General features: G+C 35.5%; 1 protein-coding gene across 6 annotated transcripts in view; it reads left to right on the plus strand.

The window, feature by feature from the left end:
* CBLB (Cbl proto-oncogene B) overlaps positions 1 to 18,954 on the plus strand; it is a 209,378-nt gene that overhangs the window by 88,849 nt on the left and 101,575 nt on the right. For all 6 annotated transcript variants that reach the window (XM_068546811.1, XM_068546814.1, XM_068546816.1 and 3 more), the window contains exon 4: positions 4,664 to 4,810. In XM_068546811.1, the coding sequence (XP_068402912.1) occupies positions 4,664 to 4,810 (147 nt within the window). The remainder of the gene's footprint in view (positions 1 to 4,663; positions 4,811 to 18,954) is intronic.

An 18,954-nucleotide genomic window follows, 5' to 3' on the forward strand; every position in this document is an offset into this window, starting at 1 on the left:
AGGTCAAAAACAGTGTGAAGTAACGCCCTAAACCCATCTTGGAAGGCACTACATCAGAAATAGAGTGAATGGTAATTGCTCTTTAACTGGACGTGAGTCTCGTTTTCAACGCCACTGTTTATATTCTTCGTGTCCTGCCTTTCTCTTTATGTTGAATTTGTTCCACCTTGTAAAGATTAAGAAGCACATGTTCTAGCTTTTAAATGTAAAAATTGAATTATTAATAGTTTTTGGATAAAAAATGGGCTCCCATTTCTTCTACCAGAAACAGTACGTTCTCAGAAACTTTGGAACTCACTGATATGAAGTGTCATTTAAAGTTTTTCACTAATTCAGCATTTAAAGCTTTTTATTTCCTCCTTGATTTATGACACAGCTGTTTCCTGAATTGAGAAGAGTCAAGGACTACATGCGATCTAATTAGATTATTCTCTTTGTGTGTCTCCTACATTTAGTGGAGGCTACTAATCAAGTCTTGATGTATTTTTTATTCATTTTTCAAATGCCTCATCTCAAGCTGGCTATCGTTGGCGCATTGCCCCCACTATATTGTATGATAATAATGTAGTCATGTCCTTTTCTCCCCTACTGTGTGATAAGTTTATTAAGGGTGGGATTGTGTCATCCTACGTCAAATCTTGTGTACCTTCAGCCTCCTGATGATGTTGGCTGTAGCCACTTAAGCTACTAAGACTTACTCGTAAAGAGTGATGCCCCATCATTCCGACCTCACATTCTGTGCAGTAATGTAACTTGAATTTTGGAGAAATTGATTCATACTGTTTTAAAGAAGGACAGTTTTAGGTGACCCGATTCAGGATAAAAGAGGCACCTTGCTTCTTAGGTGATACTCTTGACATTGCTGATGCATTCATTACACTTTTTTTTAAAAAAATGCAGATAGTTTTCCTTCTCATCTTCTCCCTATCCTTTGTCTTTGCTCCTCTCTGCCTCCCCTTTCTCAAGGCTCCTCTGTATATTAACATCTTTACTGGTTTACCCAGTATTGACATCTAGAAGATACTTTTTGCTTACCTGGTGTATCAGAATACTTTTACTCCAAAATTATTTCTTATAAAAAAATCTCACACAAAACAAATTTTAAAAATGGCTTAGCTTTTGATGGTTAATGGGAGATAATGTGGTAATAATTAGTCAAAATAAAGTATTATTGAAAGTATTATTGAAAGTGAAAGTATTGCAAAATTTCTTGTAAATTAAAGTTATGTTTAAGGTTATTGAGTCTTTGTAGATAAATTTTATTTCCTTAGTTGTTCTGGGGTAGGGGCATTTAGTAATAGATACATATCTTAATTAGGATGCTTCAAATCCTTTATTAAGCAGTCATCATTTTTGGTCTTATGATGAGCGGCAATCAAGCGGGCTTAGGGAAAATTGGCAAAGTATGGAAAAATATCATGATAGGAAAAAAATTCATCTACAAAGAAGATGTGGAGTTGTTGCGTTTCTTCCCTCTATGTCTAGATGATTAGAGATGACTGTATCCTTGGATTTTATTTTCAAAATTGGAGGTTATTTATTTTTAAAATGGGTATCTAAGAGTGCCGAGTGGGGTGGGGAACTAAAGCTTAATGTAAAGCAAAATATAGTAAACAAAAAACTCCCACACAGTCATATAAAAAACAAACCTATTTGCTATGACAGTAAATTTAAATGACGTCAGATAATAGAATTAACTATAAGCTCTTTTCATTTCTTGGTGTGGATTGCAACCTCTGTAAATCGATATTTCAGATAAAGGGTTTCCAGAATAATCATTTACATATGTATGGTGTGTGTTTTTAAAAATTAGATATAAAATAAATATAAATATGCTTTCTGGTATATGTGAAAAATAAAGTAACACAAAACTGTCGCATTCACATGTTTTTAACAACTTGAATTTGTGTTTCTTTAAAGACTAAAGGCAAAATAGATCTTTTCATTGCCTTAGTTTATGCAAAAAGTCGAATAAAAATGTGGTGATCTGTTTGTAGGAACAAGAAAATTGGACTATACACACAGTTTATAATTTAACAGTGATTAGTTATATAGTGATTATTAGAGCTTCTAGACTGTAAATTATAAAGATAAAATGTTACTATTTCTGTTTTAAAGTTTAGTGCCTACATAGCCAGTGGATCAAAAATCCAAGATGGGTAATCACTGGTATTGTGCTTCAGGCTTTAGATTTAACAAATAAAAATGAAAAACATTTGGATATGATTAAAGAACAGAGAAACAAGGGGATGGAGAGCAACCAATTCAGAAAATAAGGAACAGTTGGTTTTCCCTAATTACAGCCATCTTGATTTTTCATTTTTCTTCTGTATGTATCAATTGGAAGTTTGGTAGAAAATTAACTCGTTTGCCTAATTATAGAAATAAATTCGTTGCAGATTTTCAAAAGTGACTTTATGTTTTTCCTTAAACTCAAGTTTCAAAAGTCAGTTGCAGTTTATATTGGCTGCAATTCTTTCCTTGGATATAGTTCATCAGTTTACTTTTCATTTCCTAAGACTGGATTTCTTAAATCTCCCATCACCTAGATGAGGGTGTGTTGACATAAATGAGAAGATCAAAGATTCAACTAATTAAAGAAGTTTTACCTTGGAATTAGGCTGAGTTGTGCAGAAGTGTGGCTGAATCTAAGAAGATGATGAAACTTTTTTTTTTTTAAAGATTTTGATTAATTAATTAATTAATTTATTTTTTTTGGCTGTGTTGGGTCTTCGTTTCTGTGCGAGGGCTTTCTCTAGTTGTGGCAAGCGGGGGCCGCTCTTCATCGCGGTGCGCGGGCCTCTCACTATCGCGGCCTCTCTTGTTGCGGAGCACAGGCTCCAGACGCGCAGGCTCAGCAATTGTGGCTCACGGGCCTAGTTGCTCCGCGGCATGTGGGATCGTCCCAGACCAGGGCTCGAACCCGTGTCCCCTGCATTGGCAGGCAGATTCTCAGCCACTGCGCCACCAGGGAAGCCCAACGATGAAACATTTTGCGTAACCTAACCATAATGATCTTGCAGATTGTTTGTTGTTGCCAGTCAGCACTAAAATAAGGCCTAAGTTCTGACCCTTCTTTCCCATAAATCTTCTCATGGATAATAAAGGTTATGGAAATTGGGACTTTTTGGTTTTCCAATAGAGATGAATTTTTTGAGATGTCAGTTACTTTATACTTTATTGCTTTCTGTTCATTCCTATTTTTCCCACTTTTTATCACAAGCACCTTATTTATTCCGTATTCATATAATATAGGAAGTTACATGTTTCCTTTCAGTGACTTTACGGAGAGGTGCATGTTTTATGATCTTTTTGGTACCTAACATGTTTTTTTGCTTGTTATTTGAGAGTCATTAAACACAGATACATGAGTAAAAAAAAAAAAAGGCAAATAAACACAACTTTCAGTGTCAAAGTCCTATGGAAACATTGTATGGTGTTATATGCATTGCAGATTTGATGGCTTTCTTTAGTTTTCCTCTGTATTTACTTTGAGTGCTAATGCAAGTGCCTCCTCCCCACCCCCAGCCCTGACCCCTCAACACACACACAAAGCAGTTGAAGCTTCAAAATGGAACGACAGGAGATATGTGCCTGCTGCGTTCTGGTGATTCTGAGTAAGCAGGAATATAAAGAGGCAAGGTCAGCTCAAAACTGAAAAGTTCTGTAGTATTTTGTCTTTCAATTGCTTCCTTACTATCTAGCACTAACAGTTTTGGGCTGATTAACATAATTAATGTTGTAAACTTATGAAAAGCTAAGAAGGAATGTAGGTGATAACTGTTAAAGTGTTAGTCACGGTTTGAAGCATGTTCTAAATCATGTCAGAATTCCCAGAACTTAACATGGGAATTAGAATAGAGACAACGCCTACATTTCCCTCCCTTCCAAACCATTGTTTTCATACTACCATAACTTTTTCTTTCTAAGACAGAGATTTGATCATTTCCTTAATCTTTTTAGTCCATTTTGGCTTCCCATTCCTTATCGCAGTAGCGTTTTATGGACTACATTAGAATTACCCAGGGAGCTTCTAAAATATGCACATATCTGAGACTTATCAGAAACTCTGATATTTAGGTAGAAGTGGCAAGTGTATTTGACAAAAACTTTGTTCATTGGTTCAGATGCCTCTTTTTGTCATGTCCCAACCAAACTTTCTCATCTTGTCTCAAGCCGTTTCCTCCACTCTCTTTCTGCTCTTCTCTAGCCATGCTGAATCTAGATATTCTCCAAATAGTTCTATTCCTAACCTCTCCTCCTTCCCCTCCTCTCCACTCTAAGTCTTTCATCTGTTGAACAACTGCTTATCTTGCTAGGTTTGCCTTAAATGACACATCTTTCCTTATTCCCCGTGTAGAAATAATCACTCTGTCTTTTTTGTTTAGCATTTATATTTGATTATGAGTTTTTTAGGTGTCCGTCTCTCCCATTAAACCTCATGTAATTCATCTTGTTGATGTTTATATTAAATGAATACATGGATGACTAATAGAATCCCTGTTAGGAATTTAAATGTACAGTTTTTACGAACATTGTTTTTAAGGGCTTTATTGAGTTGACCTAGGTTGATAATTTCATTTTTAATAATATATATTCCCGTTAAATCTTACATGCCTATATATTTACTTTTTCCTTCATTTTTCCCTCTTTGTATCTACAGACGAAATCTTACAAAACTATCCCTTATCTTCAGTCACATGTTGGCAGAAATCAAAGCAATCTTTCCCAATGGGCAATTCCAGGGAGATAACTTTCGTATCACGAAAGCAGATGCTGCTGAATTCTGGAGAAAGTTTTTTGGAGACAAGTAAGTACAAATTTGGATCCATGTTTGAAGAATGACTAGACCTGCCTCCAGTTCCATATGGTGTAGATCTTACCTGAGTATTTTGAGAATATACTGCAGTGTTTTTGATAAGTGTTTTGATTGCTATTTTTTCTATTTAGCCACCAGAAGTATACCTCAGTAACGGAATAATTTTGTTGTTACCAAGTAAATATTATATGACATTTATTTATTTGGTGAGCATTCATTGAGTTAAATAGTTAGCTCTAAGAAGCAGATGTTTGTAAGACAGAGTATACATGGGAAGCTCATAACTTTTTATAACTTAGTGTACACATAAAACACATACAGAAAATAAAAGGCAGAAAGGGAAAGGCACTTTAAAAATTGGCCTAAATAAATTGTTCTGACAATCCAGAGGGGGGACACTTACTTCAGGACTGCAGGCATTGGAGACTGCTTTCTATACTAGGAGGTAGAGTATGAGCTTGACGAAGATCTGAAATTGAAGTGGGAAAAGGCCTCAGCACTGGCATTCAGGTTTTCTCTGTGTCATTGTGCAGAAAGTATGCACGTGTAAACAAGATACAGAAATGAGGATAATGTTATCACAAAGTTGCATTATCTCACAAAAATAGCTAAAGATGTTTTCCTTAGGTATTTCCTATCCAGACACAAACCCAGGTGAGCTTGGTAAATAATAGGAATTAAATATCTGAAGTCTGCATAACTTAAATAAAACGTGCAAAACTTTTATCAGGAATCTCTTAGTAAGATGCTTAAGAACTGAGCATCAGGAGACAGATGGTTTCTTCAGTTTCTTTTAAGGGTCCCCTTTGATGAGAGAACACCCTCAGAATGTCCTTGAATGTAGGCAGAACTGTAGCTAAGAATTAAGGAGGGGTGATTGCTTACACACAGATTATTGTTTTCATCCTGTAGTTAAATTCTATATTTATACAGTAGCTGATGAAATACGATGTAAAATGTTGGCATACACTTTCAGTGATCTGAGTCCTGTGACATTGGTGAATTAACTGTAACGTTGGGTTTCCCGTTTTTTTTTTTTTTTTCTCTATGACGTGCTGTGTTTATCTATAGCTACCACATGATTAGGACATACACAGAGCAATGCACATTTGATTAGATGCGTAATTTTTTTACTTCAAAAATGTTAAAGCCTTTTTCCCACTTCTTCAATAAAATGTATTCTGAATTATTTTTAGGCACTACAGGAGGAAATACTATTATTGCCTTTAACACAAGACATTCTGTGTTCCAGAAATCTAGCTCTTTGTAATGCTCCTATATCCATTCACAAATGAGGACTTAAAAAAAGAAAAGGTTCATCCTCATCTGAATTAGACTAACAGCCAGGAGTGTGCGGATTAAATATTTGTGAATAGTAGAAAGCAGAAAGGGACCGCAGAGTTCTGGGAGTAACAGCTGAGGATGTCTTGAAGCTACAGCTCATATATTAACACTCTGAGCCTAATGTAAAGAGTGAGTAACCTTCAAAATAAACTATCTTAAAATTTTAAGAAACTCTATCAGACAAATTGCTTGCGGTACTTCTTTTTGAAAACTGAAAATCCTGGTGAGTTAAAAATTGCTTGCTTGTCAAAAGGTCAGTAAAAAATGGACCTTTTGACAAAAGATTGCTCACATGTTTTTCAAGAGAGGAGTTTGTTTTGCCCGGCACCTCAAACCACAAAGAATTATGCATTTGAGACATTGTTACTTCCCTTTATTTATAACCATAGACATTAAGGGGCTGAAATTTCTGTCCAACTGCTACGTGACTGAAATCACTACTAAATCAAATGGGGGATTCTTGAAATGCTGATTAAACGCTCTCCCTACCTCCTAAACCCTTGTACCTTTGTCTTCTGTCTTTGCTTACTTGAGAAGGCTTCTTAATTTGTCTTTAAGATTTTTATTTTGGGGTTGAGAGCCAAATGTAAAGCTCCTTCTGGAATTCAGACATATTTCTGTAGTCATCAAAATTAATGCTTCTTTTATTAGATCACTGGAGAAACCATCTTTATATTCTCTGTGGGTTTTCACCTTATAGTTCCACAGTATTTTATTGAATAAATGGACGAATGAATGATGTAGCCCTTTAAAAGGTTGAATTCTTTTATCTTCCTTATACTCTAATACTAGTTTGCATTTTTGCATAACTGAGTTCTCATACAGAAGTATTCCTGTTATTTATCTACATATTGAGGGCATATGAGAATGCTTTCATCTGACCTAACCGGTGCCTTTAAACTTGAATGCATTATTGTTTCCAAAAACAGAACCACTGAGCGATTAGTTCTAAAAACAGCCAAACAGATTATGATTTTTATAAAGCAGGTTTTAACTTAAGGAGTATTATTGTGACATTTTTCCCAAAAAGAACCGTCAGTAAGAAAAAAATATTAGGATTGAGTTAAAATTGGGAAATAGTTATCGTTCAGAGGGCTTTATACAACTCCTAAAGGCAATTTTAGGATTCAGACCTAAAGAACAGGCAGCAGACAAAAATCTTTAGGTGTCATGTGACTAATGCTTCATTTCTGTGCTTCTCAACCTTTTTGAAGTCATGGCAGGGCCAGCCTCTGCTCAAGATCCAAGCCCAGCTGCCAAGAGGTTCTGCCTGTCTGGAGCCTTAGGGGATCAATAACATATCATGTGCCAGGGTAAACTGGTTGGAAAGTTCTGTAGTTGTTAGATTTGGGGAAGTCCTGTAGCTGGTAGATTTTTATGAGAAGTTATTGAATGTTTTAATAGTTGAGTTCTGCTTTTGCTTTCTTAGTCTGTTGACCAGGAGATAGTAGAAATATGTGGAAAAGAGGAGTGGCATTTTTGAGTGAATGTGTCTAAGTAAATTCTGCCAAATGAGACCAACACCAAACTCTGGGTTAGAGGGTGAAGTTTATAATCCAGAAACTTTAAGCATGAGGCTCAAAACATGTATTATTAACTGTTAAAAAAAAAGACCCATTAATGTGATTAGACTCTGGGTGACAGTCATTTTTCTAATAAGCAAGTCAGGTAGCAGTTTCTAGGCTCCTCGTACTATAAGCATTTCTTGATGTTGAGGAGATTTAGACATGCGTTTCCAACCAAATTATAATTCAACAAGAACCATTCTAACTCCTGAATCTTTGTATGCACCTTCTCCCCATCCTTACTTTACTTCAAGTTCTGTTCTTCAGTTTCATGTTCAAGTTCAAATTCTTCCCTGGACTACTGCAACAGCTTTCTGTCTGGTCTCCCTAACTTTAATAACAACCTATCCCACTGATTTTCTTGATGAGGCCAGTGAGCTCTAAAAAGCAGAACTATTCATTCTAATTTATTTATTTTTTGCCTGAAACGCTTCTATGCATCATTACTGAATCTGGGTTAAAGTCTATAACCCCATTAATATGACAAGCTTTAGGAACTTTTTTTTCTAGCTTCATCTCTCTATTCAGTTCATCCTCAAAGAAACAACCTCCTCATACTCTATACTTATTTCCACACCTCATTGTCTTTGTTTCCCTAAACTGCACCCTCCTCTTGGGAAACCAGTTACCCACACCCTACCCAGTGTCACACCCTACCCAGTGTTGCCACTTTGGAGGCGTTCCTCAGTAACCCTAACCTAAGGTGGGCATGCCTGCTCTGTTCTTCCAAGTACCTGAGCTCACATCTCGCACACTAGACTGCAGTGAACTGCTGACATGCTTGCATTTCCCAGTAGACTACGAAGCTTCCTTGATTTTTATTTCTCAGAGCCTGGCGTGTTTCTTGGAATATGTGAGCTCTAATAAGTGTTAACAGACTGGATGAATAATTGGATGGATGGGTGAGTGGTTGGATGATGTCTATTGTCTGCTCAAAAATTTCAATAACTTATTATCTACGAATTGATTTTTTTTTTTATCATCAGTTCCTACAGTTCCCCCTGGCATGCCCCTCTTCCCTCCTCTTTCTTTTCTACAGTCCCAGAATCTTGGCACCCTTCCTTTAAGTCTAGTTCAGAAGTCTCCTTTTCTGGGTTCTAATATATACCCTCCCACATGTTCAACTTTACCCCATGTTTTGTGTTTATGTTGTATTTTAAATATATTTATATTATCAAATGTATTTATTACATGGGTCTTTCCTGCTCAAATATAAAGCTCCTGTTGACTTTTTATCCAAAAATTAGTAAAAACAGGTACATTTATTAGAGTTATTATATGTCAAACTCTGTCAGATGCTTTCACATAGATTAGCTCCGTTTTGAGTACAAAGTTTAAACATTAGTCTTTAAATGGCTATCAGATGAGTCCTTTGGGTACTGTATACATAACAGACACTCAGTAATTATTGGTTGAGTTCATGATGTATTTTTCTACCATTTTAGTCCTCTTTTCTTTTACTTATGTCCTGTTCTTCAGGCAAGTGGGATTATTTGGCTCTTTCCTGACACCTTAGCAGCTACAGGTTTCTATGTCTTTGCCCACATTGTTCCTTCCACTTGAAGATTTTTATCTCTGGTATAAAAGTTCTCACTAATCCCTCAAAGTTCATCTTGCTCATGATTCTGTCCCTTATTATTATACTGGATCTTTTAGTTCTTAAACTCCCATAAGCTCTTGCTCATCCTCCATATTTATTAGTTTTCATTGATTTTTAAAGTTATTTGTCTAGTTATCTTTCCATTAGACTATAAGCCCCATGAAATAAGGCTTATTTAATCAATCTTTGTGTTTCCCAAGGTGGATCAGCACAATGTCTCATTTGGAGACTTTCAGGAACTGTTGTTCATTTAATTCAAATGAGTTGAGGAGCAGAGGCATGTGTGTGAGTAGGCGCACGTGGGAGGTGTACAGCATTTGCTTGCTTGCTTGTTCTGGGGGCAGCATGCTTAGTGCAGGCTTGCAGGCGGGTCGTCTGTGTTCAGGTTCTGACTGCAGCATTTACTAGCTTTGTGACTTTGGGCAAGCTACGTGCTTTCTTCATGCATCAGTTTCTTCATCTGTAAAATGTGGATGGTAATAACAAGAATACCTACTGTGTAGGGTTGTTGCGAAGGTTAAAAGAGCTAAAATCTACATTTCAGGCAGGTAGGAGAGTGTCTGGCACTTTGTATGCAGTCTGTGTTGTGGAATAATTAACCAGTTTAAACCTTTAATCTTGCTCAAAGCCCCATGAATATATTTATTATTAATTCTACAAATAATATCATTAATATTCAACTTTGCATGATAGAGGTTCCATGGTCCCTAGAAATCTAAAAGCAAAATCCAGAAAAAGTTAATAAAAGTTTTCTAAAATTGTGTATATCCCTATGTAAAAGTGAGGTAGAATATAAGAAACTGTCCTGCTGACCATGGGAAAAAAAAAAAAAACCTATCTGTTTAAAATTCAATTCATTACATTTACCTTTGATTTCCTGGGGAAGTGGTAGGGACCTTTTTTGGTTTCCTGTGTTTTCTTTTCACTTTTAATAAGAAACAAAGGACAATGGTTTCTTTACCTTTGCAGTGAGTAAGATACATTTTTTTAGCATATTAGCTAGATCAGTTTTCCCTCTAATCAAAGAAAAGGCAACTTAGTCATATTTAATTAAAGGATGCACAATAGAAATGAAGAACTTTTATAAGAAAAATGTGCAGCAGGAGATCTAGAGAGAAAGAAAGAAAAAAAAGAACTGAAATAGAACTAAAAAAATCGCTATTTAATATTTCTGTTATTTAGTCAACTCTTATTACTGCCTGTTTCAAAAAAGCAAAGTATCTTTATTTCATACATAAGGAAAATAAAATGACAGGGCTATTTTGTCCAACTCACTGCAATAAAGATCCAAGACAGAAAAAAGCAAATAAGATGTAAAATTATAATTTTCTACCTCCAAGCAGTATGTATTCAATTTGGGGAGGGCAGTATATGCAAAGATGATAAATATTTAAAATCACTTCTGTCCCATTACAGAAGTGCTTAAGGAATGTCACAAATAGTAAGTGAATTATTTACTAGAGCCATCAGAGGAACACTCAGGCTGCATGGAGGAGTTGGTATTTTGTATGGGTTGCACATGTGTTAATAAGGAGTACACAGGGGAGAATGCTGTGAGAGGGATGGAATTCTTATGGTGTCTGCTGTCTTTCCAAAGAAAGATGCAGAGTAACTTCAGGGTTCCATAAATGGCATTTTTTGTTGTTGTTGTTCTCTTTTTCCTTCTTTTCTTCATGTTGAACTCCTCAGTAAGTGACATTTACTTCAGTGAAATCACCGTGAATTAGGTTCTGGTTCTCAGCCTTGAAACCTGATTTCATTAGAGCCATATATTTAGAGACTGAGCATACTTTATTGAGCTCACAAACTGATCTATAATCCAGAATAGTGGTTTTATTAATTTACAATGATTAATGCTACTGTCAAGCAGATGGGAATGTCCTCATCACTGTTAGGTAAATTATATGTGGAGCTATATCATATCCAGAACATTCCTTAGTGAACATGGAATCTAAATATGGGGTGGTGGTTTATGACCCACTATAGGAATTCCCCTGCCTCAAGGACCAAAGTACTCAAAATTGTTATTCTCTCTCTTGGACTATGCTTTGAAAGCTCTGTCCATTTTTGGCCATTTGGACTTTCTTTTTCCATATGCAGAGTTGCACTTTTAAAACTCCGTTCTTTGGAGCCCTGAGAACAATGGGAGCCCATGATGGGTTTTAAGTAGGGAAGTGGTCACACTTGGAGTATAGGTGGGCTACTCTTGCTGAAGTATGGATAATGAACTTGAGCAGTGGTTTCTAAACCCATTCAATCATATTCCTTATTACTACCTTATTATTAACTACTTTTTGAGCATACATCATCTATCTATGTATATCATCTACATACCCACATATGTACAAAATACATATTACTATACAAATAATGTATATTCTCATATATAATATAAAGGACACATTATAATATAAATTTTTAAAATTGAATTAAAAATGCAAGTAGAATTTCAGTCCTTTCTTCTCATCCTAAATAGGGTCATCTTGTATACCCCCGGGGTCTATGACTGCCCTGCCCACCCTCCCCCCATTCCACTTCCCACTTTAGAAACTGATAAATTAGGAGAGAAATAGGAGAGAGAGAGGTAGGAGGCTGTTGTAGAAAACTAGGTGAAGATAATAATAAACTAAGTAAACAAATAAATAAATAGAAGTGCATGAATTTGAGAATTATATGAAGATAAAATTAACTGTACTTGATTATTAAGATATATGAGGTACAAAAAAATGAGCCAAATGTGATGCCTCAATCTGCGATTTGAACAACTGGGTACCATTTACTGAGACAGGAAAAGTAGGAAGAAGAGATTTGGCAGTCAGATGAATTCAGTTTGGCATATGTTCAGTTTTGTGAGTCCAGACAAATCCATGTGGTGATATTTATTAGTAGATTAGATGTACAACCTTGAGGAAAAGAATATAGAATTAAAGACAGAGATTTTAGGATTGACAGTACATTTATGAGTTTGCAGATTGACAGCCTGTAGAATGTTTTCCTTGGCCTCAGACAGTATCTACATTAAAAAATCAGTTGGTAACTTTTAAAATTATTGATTTTTACACAAAAATATTGTATTGAATTTCACGAGAAATTGGAAGTGATGGCAACACTAGATAGGAACTCTGACGCGGCGACAGTTGGCTAGACCTGGGTGCCAGCTGCCCAGTTTAGATGTGTCCCCTCCAATTGATTGCAGTCCTTACCTGGACCTCTTTACTCATATACATTATCTGCCTGGTCTCCAGATATCTGAGTTTGTAATCTCTAAAAGTTGTGTGAAGCCATTGGACTGATTGATGTAGACCATGGAGAATGTGTGCAGGGAGAACAAAGAGGACAGATCCTTAAAGAATTCTGATGAATGATGTATGCACAGAGGAAATTTAAGGAATGGAGGCATCACCAGGGAAGTAGGCATAAAACCTGGGGAGTGTGGTATTACAGTTGCTAAAGGAAGATAGGATTTAAAGAAAGGGGGAGATGAATCAAGAGTATAGTATTGAAAGATCAATTAGATAAAGACTTAAAAAGATTTCAGACGATGTGGTACAACAGGCTTTCATAACTTAATTTTCTCTTTAACATTCTGAAAGTCTCCTTTATAACCAGTCTTAATAGGCTCCACATGTTGCACTGAATAGATGTGTTGAGTTTTTGGTGTACACTGAATAGGTGCGTTGGATTTTGCTGTACACTAAGTAGGTAGATTAAGGTGTCTGGCCTTCCACCAAGACTTGTGGTGCATAATCACCAGCCATCTAGGTGGTAGTCTGAGAATATCTTTTCTTATTTTGAAGTTTCTAAGCTCCCTAATGATAAGATAAAATTCTAACCTTGTCCTCTGTAGTTTAACCTGTTTGTATCCAGATTTTGGCTACTTATTTTACTTCCCCATCTTGAGAAGTAATTGGTTTTTGTTTTGTTTTGTTTTAGCTGCTCTACCAAATGAGGAAAATACTTTCATGCCACTTGCTGAGACCATTAATGTTTTTTAAATAATTTGGAATATTAAGCCAATCACTAAAACTTCCAGAAATTGTGTTTCTAAAATATCATTTAGAAAGTTCTCCTGTGCAGAGCCCTGTTTTTTTTTTAAAAAGCAGACTTCACATTTCTCCATCTCTTAGTTCTAGCCAGCTCATCAGTTTGATTTAATTAATTAAAACAGGTTTTAAGCCACTTACATTCCCATTCTCAGAAGTTCTTATATTGTATTCAGAGAAATAATTATTTTCTTATTAAGTATTTAATAATGTGCCCCTGGAATCAAAAAGGTCCTGGTTCTTAGTCCCTTAGCACGTTTGTTCCTTTCTCTGTGGGATGTCTCTACCTTGGTAGGTGAAGAGAGGCAGTTCCTCCTTCTGAAGCAAAGACGATGCTTGTTTACAACCCTGTAATGTAAAGATAGTATTTCTCTGCGTATCCAGGGACAGGCATACTTACTAACCATTACAAAATATTTGAGTTCCCTAAGCCCCGAGTTCCTCTCCAGTTACAAAAATCACTGTGTGTGTAGGTGTCACCTGACTCTCTCTGCATCATCCTGTGGGAATTAGAGCTCAGGGAACAAGTTCAAGAAAATGGTGATACTCTGACCACTGCTTCCCGTGAGCAACGAAGTCCTTTGGCTTTGACGCCCTGACCCACAAATACTCTATCTTCTGCCAGCATCCATGCAACTGTGATAGGCTAACTTGTTAGCTTAAAAATAGGGTAGAATCTCAGATTCTTCACAGTTCTTTTGAAACATGTTCTGCTGGTGGAGAAACTGTTTGTGACTTAAAAGCAAAGTAAATAAAGCTTCATAAAATTAATATTTAGGATTTATTTTTCATTAATAGACTGCTAATGCTTCATCTTCCTGTTTTCCTTATTCTGAATGTTGATTATCAGTAGGAAGTGACAATAATTGTTTTTCTTTGTAGCTTTGTTTTTGCCTTGTTTATCTGCAGTCATCAGTAGTTTCTCTTAATAAAAAGGAATTTTGGGGGATCTGCTTTATGCACAATAGTATGTATATAGTTTCTCCTGTGAGGCTTTAGTTATTGGAAATTCTATATTTTTTTGCCTTAATTTAACTTAGCATATCTAGCAGACTTCACCCATTGCTTGTTAATGTAATTGACCTATGTAGAGAGATTTCTGGGGAATTTTCTTTTATTACAGACTTTTTAATTTGTTTGTAGGACAGGCTGGGCTCTTAATGCTAAAAGGAAGATCTGTGGCAGAACTTTCTAATTTTAGGGTATATAATTTACTAATTTTGTTTAATCTGACCTCAGCAGATCAGAGGCGTCTTGCTATGGTATCTTGTGTGTATTATGAACCTACCAAGCATCACTGAACCTGCAGAGCAAATCTCCTGAAGAACAGTTGTCATTAGAAAGAAAAGAGCAAATATCCATTAATTACTAAAGTAATTACAAAGTATAAAGTAATTTCCTGGTTAGAGTAAGTTTACTGTTTATGATGTTCAAAAGTTAGGTTGTGAGACCAGAAGTTAGAAAGCATCAGATCTATCACATGAGAAGTTAGAAAGCATCAAATCGATCACGAGTGAGTTTACTGAAAAAAAGCAAGGATGATACTAAAGAATCTATTTCCTTGTTTCTGAATCTTGTAAAAGATGTTTGATTCTAAATTTAAGTTTCAGAATGTGAAAATGAGAATACTTGTCCCTTATACAGGGAAATCATGCTTGTCTACTCTGTAGACAAAATGTTATAAACTTTTTTGACAAAGAAAAAAAAATCTATCACAAATATCCAGCATCTTGCTGTATGAGAGTAAGGAATTTTCACTTATGAGGAAGAATGGTTAGATCTAATCATGAATATCCTTGGTAACTGTGGTTACCATCCTATCTATGATGAGTTGTAAGGCAGCTATTTGACCAGAGTGGTTTTGATTCGTTCTTTCTGTGGGTTGCTGGAAAACAATTGTTTTTCTCTTATGGAAGAGCAACAGCTGTAATAGCTTGTTAAGCTTGTTAATAGCTTGTTAATAGCTTGTTTCATATCCATTAACAAATAGTCATTACCAAAAAAAGATTGGATTTAAGGAATAACTGTATACAAACTGTATACAGACTTAGGAATCACAATACTAACATTTGCATCCATAATAAAAATCAAAACATATCAAATAGCTTATGAATGTTTTATTATCTTATGAACAAAAGCAACTTAAAGGTACTGCCACTGAACATATCTTTGTTGATCAAGGTGAATTTTCTGAACAAAATTCAGATGAAATTGAAAATAGGAATGAGTTAATATAGATAGAACAGATTTTCATTTTGTTTAAAGTCAAGATGACATTTTATATCCCTGAACTAGAATAGATTTTAAACAACCACCATCACAACCACCACCAGTACCACAGCAACAGAACCGAAAACCAACCAACAAACACATTAATTTCCTTGTTTATACGACGGCGGATGCTTTGTCCATTCCCACATTTCTTGCTCTCTTTGAATCTTAGAATTGTACAAATTTTTTAAGTTTAGTATATAATTAAAGCTTAATATGCATACAGAAAAGTACACAAATCATAAATGTAAGACGAGGAATTTTCATAAAGTGAAACACATCAGTGTAAATGCCACCCAAATAAGGTAATAGTATTTTATGTATGGTTCCGAGTCCCCCTTCCTCCCAACCCCTCAGCAAGTCCCATGCAATCACTGCCTGCCCACAGTATCCTGACTTCTAGTATCATGAAATCATACATAATTGAAATCATACAATTACACTCTGAAAAAAATCTGGCTTTTTTCACTATTATGTTTATGAAATTCATCCATGTTCTTGCATATAACAATAGTTTGTTCATTCTCCTTGCCCCATTGTATGGCTATACCACAATTTACATATTCATTCCATTGGTGATGGACATTGGATTCTTCCTCCTTTGGATTTTTATCCGTGGTGCTGCTATGAACACTTTCTGTACATTTTTAAAAACATATGTATACATTTCTGTTGTATGTATATCTAGGAGTGGTATTGCTGGCTCCTAGTTTATGCATAGTTTTAGCTTTAGTAGCTTTTAGTAAACCACCAAAGAGTTTTCCAAAATGGTTTGCCAATTTAATCACCTATGAGGAGTGCCTGAAGGTTCCTGTTTTCCATATCCTTCCCAACATTTTATGTATCATTTGTCATTTTAAAACGTTTGGTTTTGTTTTTTTTTTTTTTTTTTTTTTTAATTTATTTATTTATTTTTGGCTGTGTTGGGTCTTCGTCTCTGTGCAAGGGCTTTCTCTAGTTGCGGCAAGCGGGGGCCACTCCTCATCGCGGTGTGCGGGCCTCTCACTATCGTGGCCTCTCTTGTTGGGAGCACAGGCTCCAGACGCGCAGGCTCAGTAGTCGTGGCTCACGGGCCCAGCTGCTCCGCGGCATGTGGGATCTTCCCGGACCAGGGCTCGAACCCGTGTCCCCTGCATTGGCAGGCAGATTCTCAACCACTGTGCCACCAGGGAACCCCATTTTAAAACTTTTTAATAAGCCACTCTGGTGGGGATGAGTGGAATCTCATTTTGTTCTTAAGTTACATTTCCATGATGACAAATGAAGTTGAGTGTCTATTTGTGTGTTTATTGAATATTTTGATTTTTTGTGTGAGTGTGAAAATTATTTGCCCAGTTTTTGAGTAGTAATTATTAATATTTAGAAGTTTTTATGTAGTATAGATGTGAATCTTTTGTTGATTATCTTTATGTGAATGGTTTCTCCCAATATGTGGCTTTCTTTTTCACTTTGTTAATAACATTGTTTCATGAACACAGGTTTTTAATTTATTTTTTCCTTTATCCTTTGAACATTTGGGGTCCTGTTTTAATTATTTGCCTGTAATGCAGGTATTCTCTTCTGTTTCTTCCAAAAAACTTTATTGCTTTATCTTTCATATTTAGGTCTAAGGTTCATCTAAAATTGATTTTCATATGGTATTAGTTCAGGGTCAAGATTCATTTTCTTCCATATGTTTTATATTCATTTGACCCAGCAGCATTTATTGCAAACATCATCCATTCCCTACTGCTGTTTATATATAGTTGTTACATAACCAGTATCCAGATACGATTGCATTTGTTTCCAAAATTTGTTTTAGTCTATTGTCTGTCTCTCCTTGTGCCAATACCACGCTGTCTTAACTGATATGAAGAGTATAACTTTGTCAGTGTTTTTCTTACTGAAGTTCGGCTTGATTATTCTTGGCTCTTGGCATTTCCCTATGAAGTTGAGAATCAACCTATCAATTCCTACTATGAAAATGTCTCCTGGAATATTTGATTGGGGTTGTAATAAATCTGAGAATCAATTTGGAGAGAATTGACACCTTTACCATATTGAGTCTGCCAGTCCGTTAAAGCGTTACGTCCCTTTACGTCTTTTACATCTCTGATCAAGTATGTCTATGTGTTTATGTTGTGTTTTTGCTTGTGTTTTGTTAGCTTTATTCCCATTTATTTGATATTTTCAGATGCTATGGTAAATTTTTTAAGTTTTATTTTCTAATTATGTATTGCTTATATATAGAAATACAACTGATTTTTGCATATTTTATATTTAGCAGCCATGTTGAATTCTCTTTTCTTCTCATAGTTTAATCTGTAAATCTTTCTGTATTTCCTAGATAGAAAACCATTTCATAGGCAAATACTATTCTAATTTTTGTTTTTAATTGGTTATTTCTGTGATTGCAAAATATACTTTAAACAGTTTTAGTATGTCTTTTACTCCTTTAAGCCACTAGAGCATATTAGAAATATTCTGAAAGAAATTGCTTGTAATCCTACCATGATCTAGATATCATCAATTAAAATTTGTGTTGATCTCTCCAGACATTCCAGATAGTTTTCAGCATTGGATCATAAAGGACATACAATTTTTTTTTTTTTTTTTTGGCCACACTACGTGGCTTGTGAGATATAGTTCCCCAACCAGGGATTGAACCAGGGTCCCCGGGGCCCTTGGCAGTGAAAGCACGGAGTCCTAACCACTGGACAGCCAGGGAATTCCCAAGGACATACAATTTTAAAAATGCTGTTTCCATTTAATGCCATGGACACTTTTCCATGACAATAAATATTTTTTCCGTATACAATTGTTAATTGCTGTAAAATATTCTAATCTATAGATATATGTCATATTATTACTATCGAACATATTTGTTTTAATTTTTTGCTATTATGAACAACACTGTTGAAGAGACATGGATGAGTCTTTGCATTGCTGTGTTTTTTTGTTTTTTTTTTTTGACATAATTTCCTTGTTGAAATCCCTAGAAGTAGGCTCTTTCTGGGTTAAAATGTATATAGGTTTTTGAAACTTGCTGCCAAATTGCCTTCTAGAAATGTTGTGTAAATTTTCATTCACACCAGAAGTACACAAAAGTTCCTGTTTCCAAACACCCTAGCCTTTGTTGAGATTCACACCTTTATTATATGGATTTTTTTTACATATGAGTTCAAAATAAAACCTATATAGCCTTTTATGAGAACTTGTGGTTTCATGGAAATGTTTTGCCCTTTTTTTGAGGATCAGTTGCCTTACATTTTTGTCTCAATTCCTTATTCGTTTGTGTTAAAACTGCAGGGTTTTAAAATTTAGCAAGTTATT

The sequence above is a fragment of the Eschrichtius robustus genome, chromosome 6 (genome assembly GCF_028021215.1).
Source record: "Eschrichtius robustus isolate mEscRob2 chromosome 6, mEscRob2.pri, whole genome shotgun sequence".
NCBI classification, from domain to species: Eukaryota; Metazoa; Chordata; class Mammalia; order Artiodactyla; family Eschrichtiidae; genus Eschrichtius; species Eschrichtius robustus.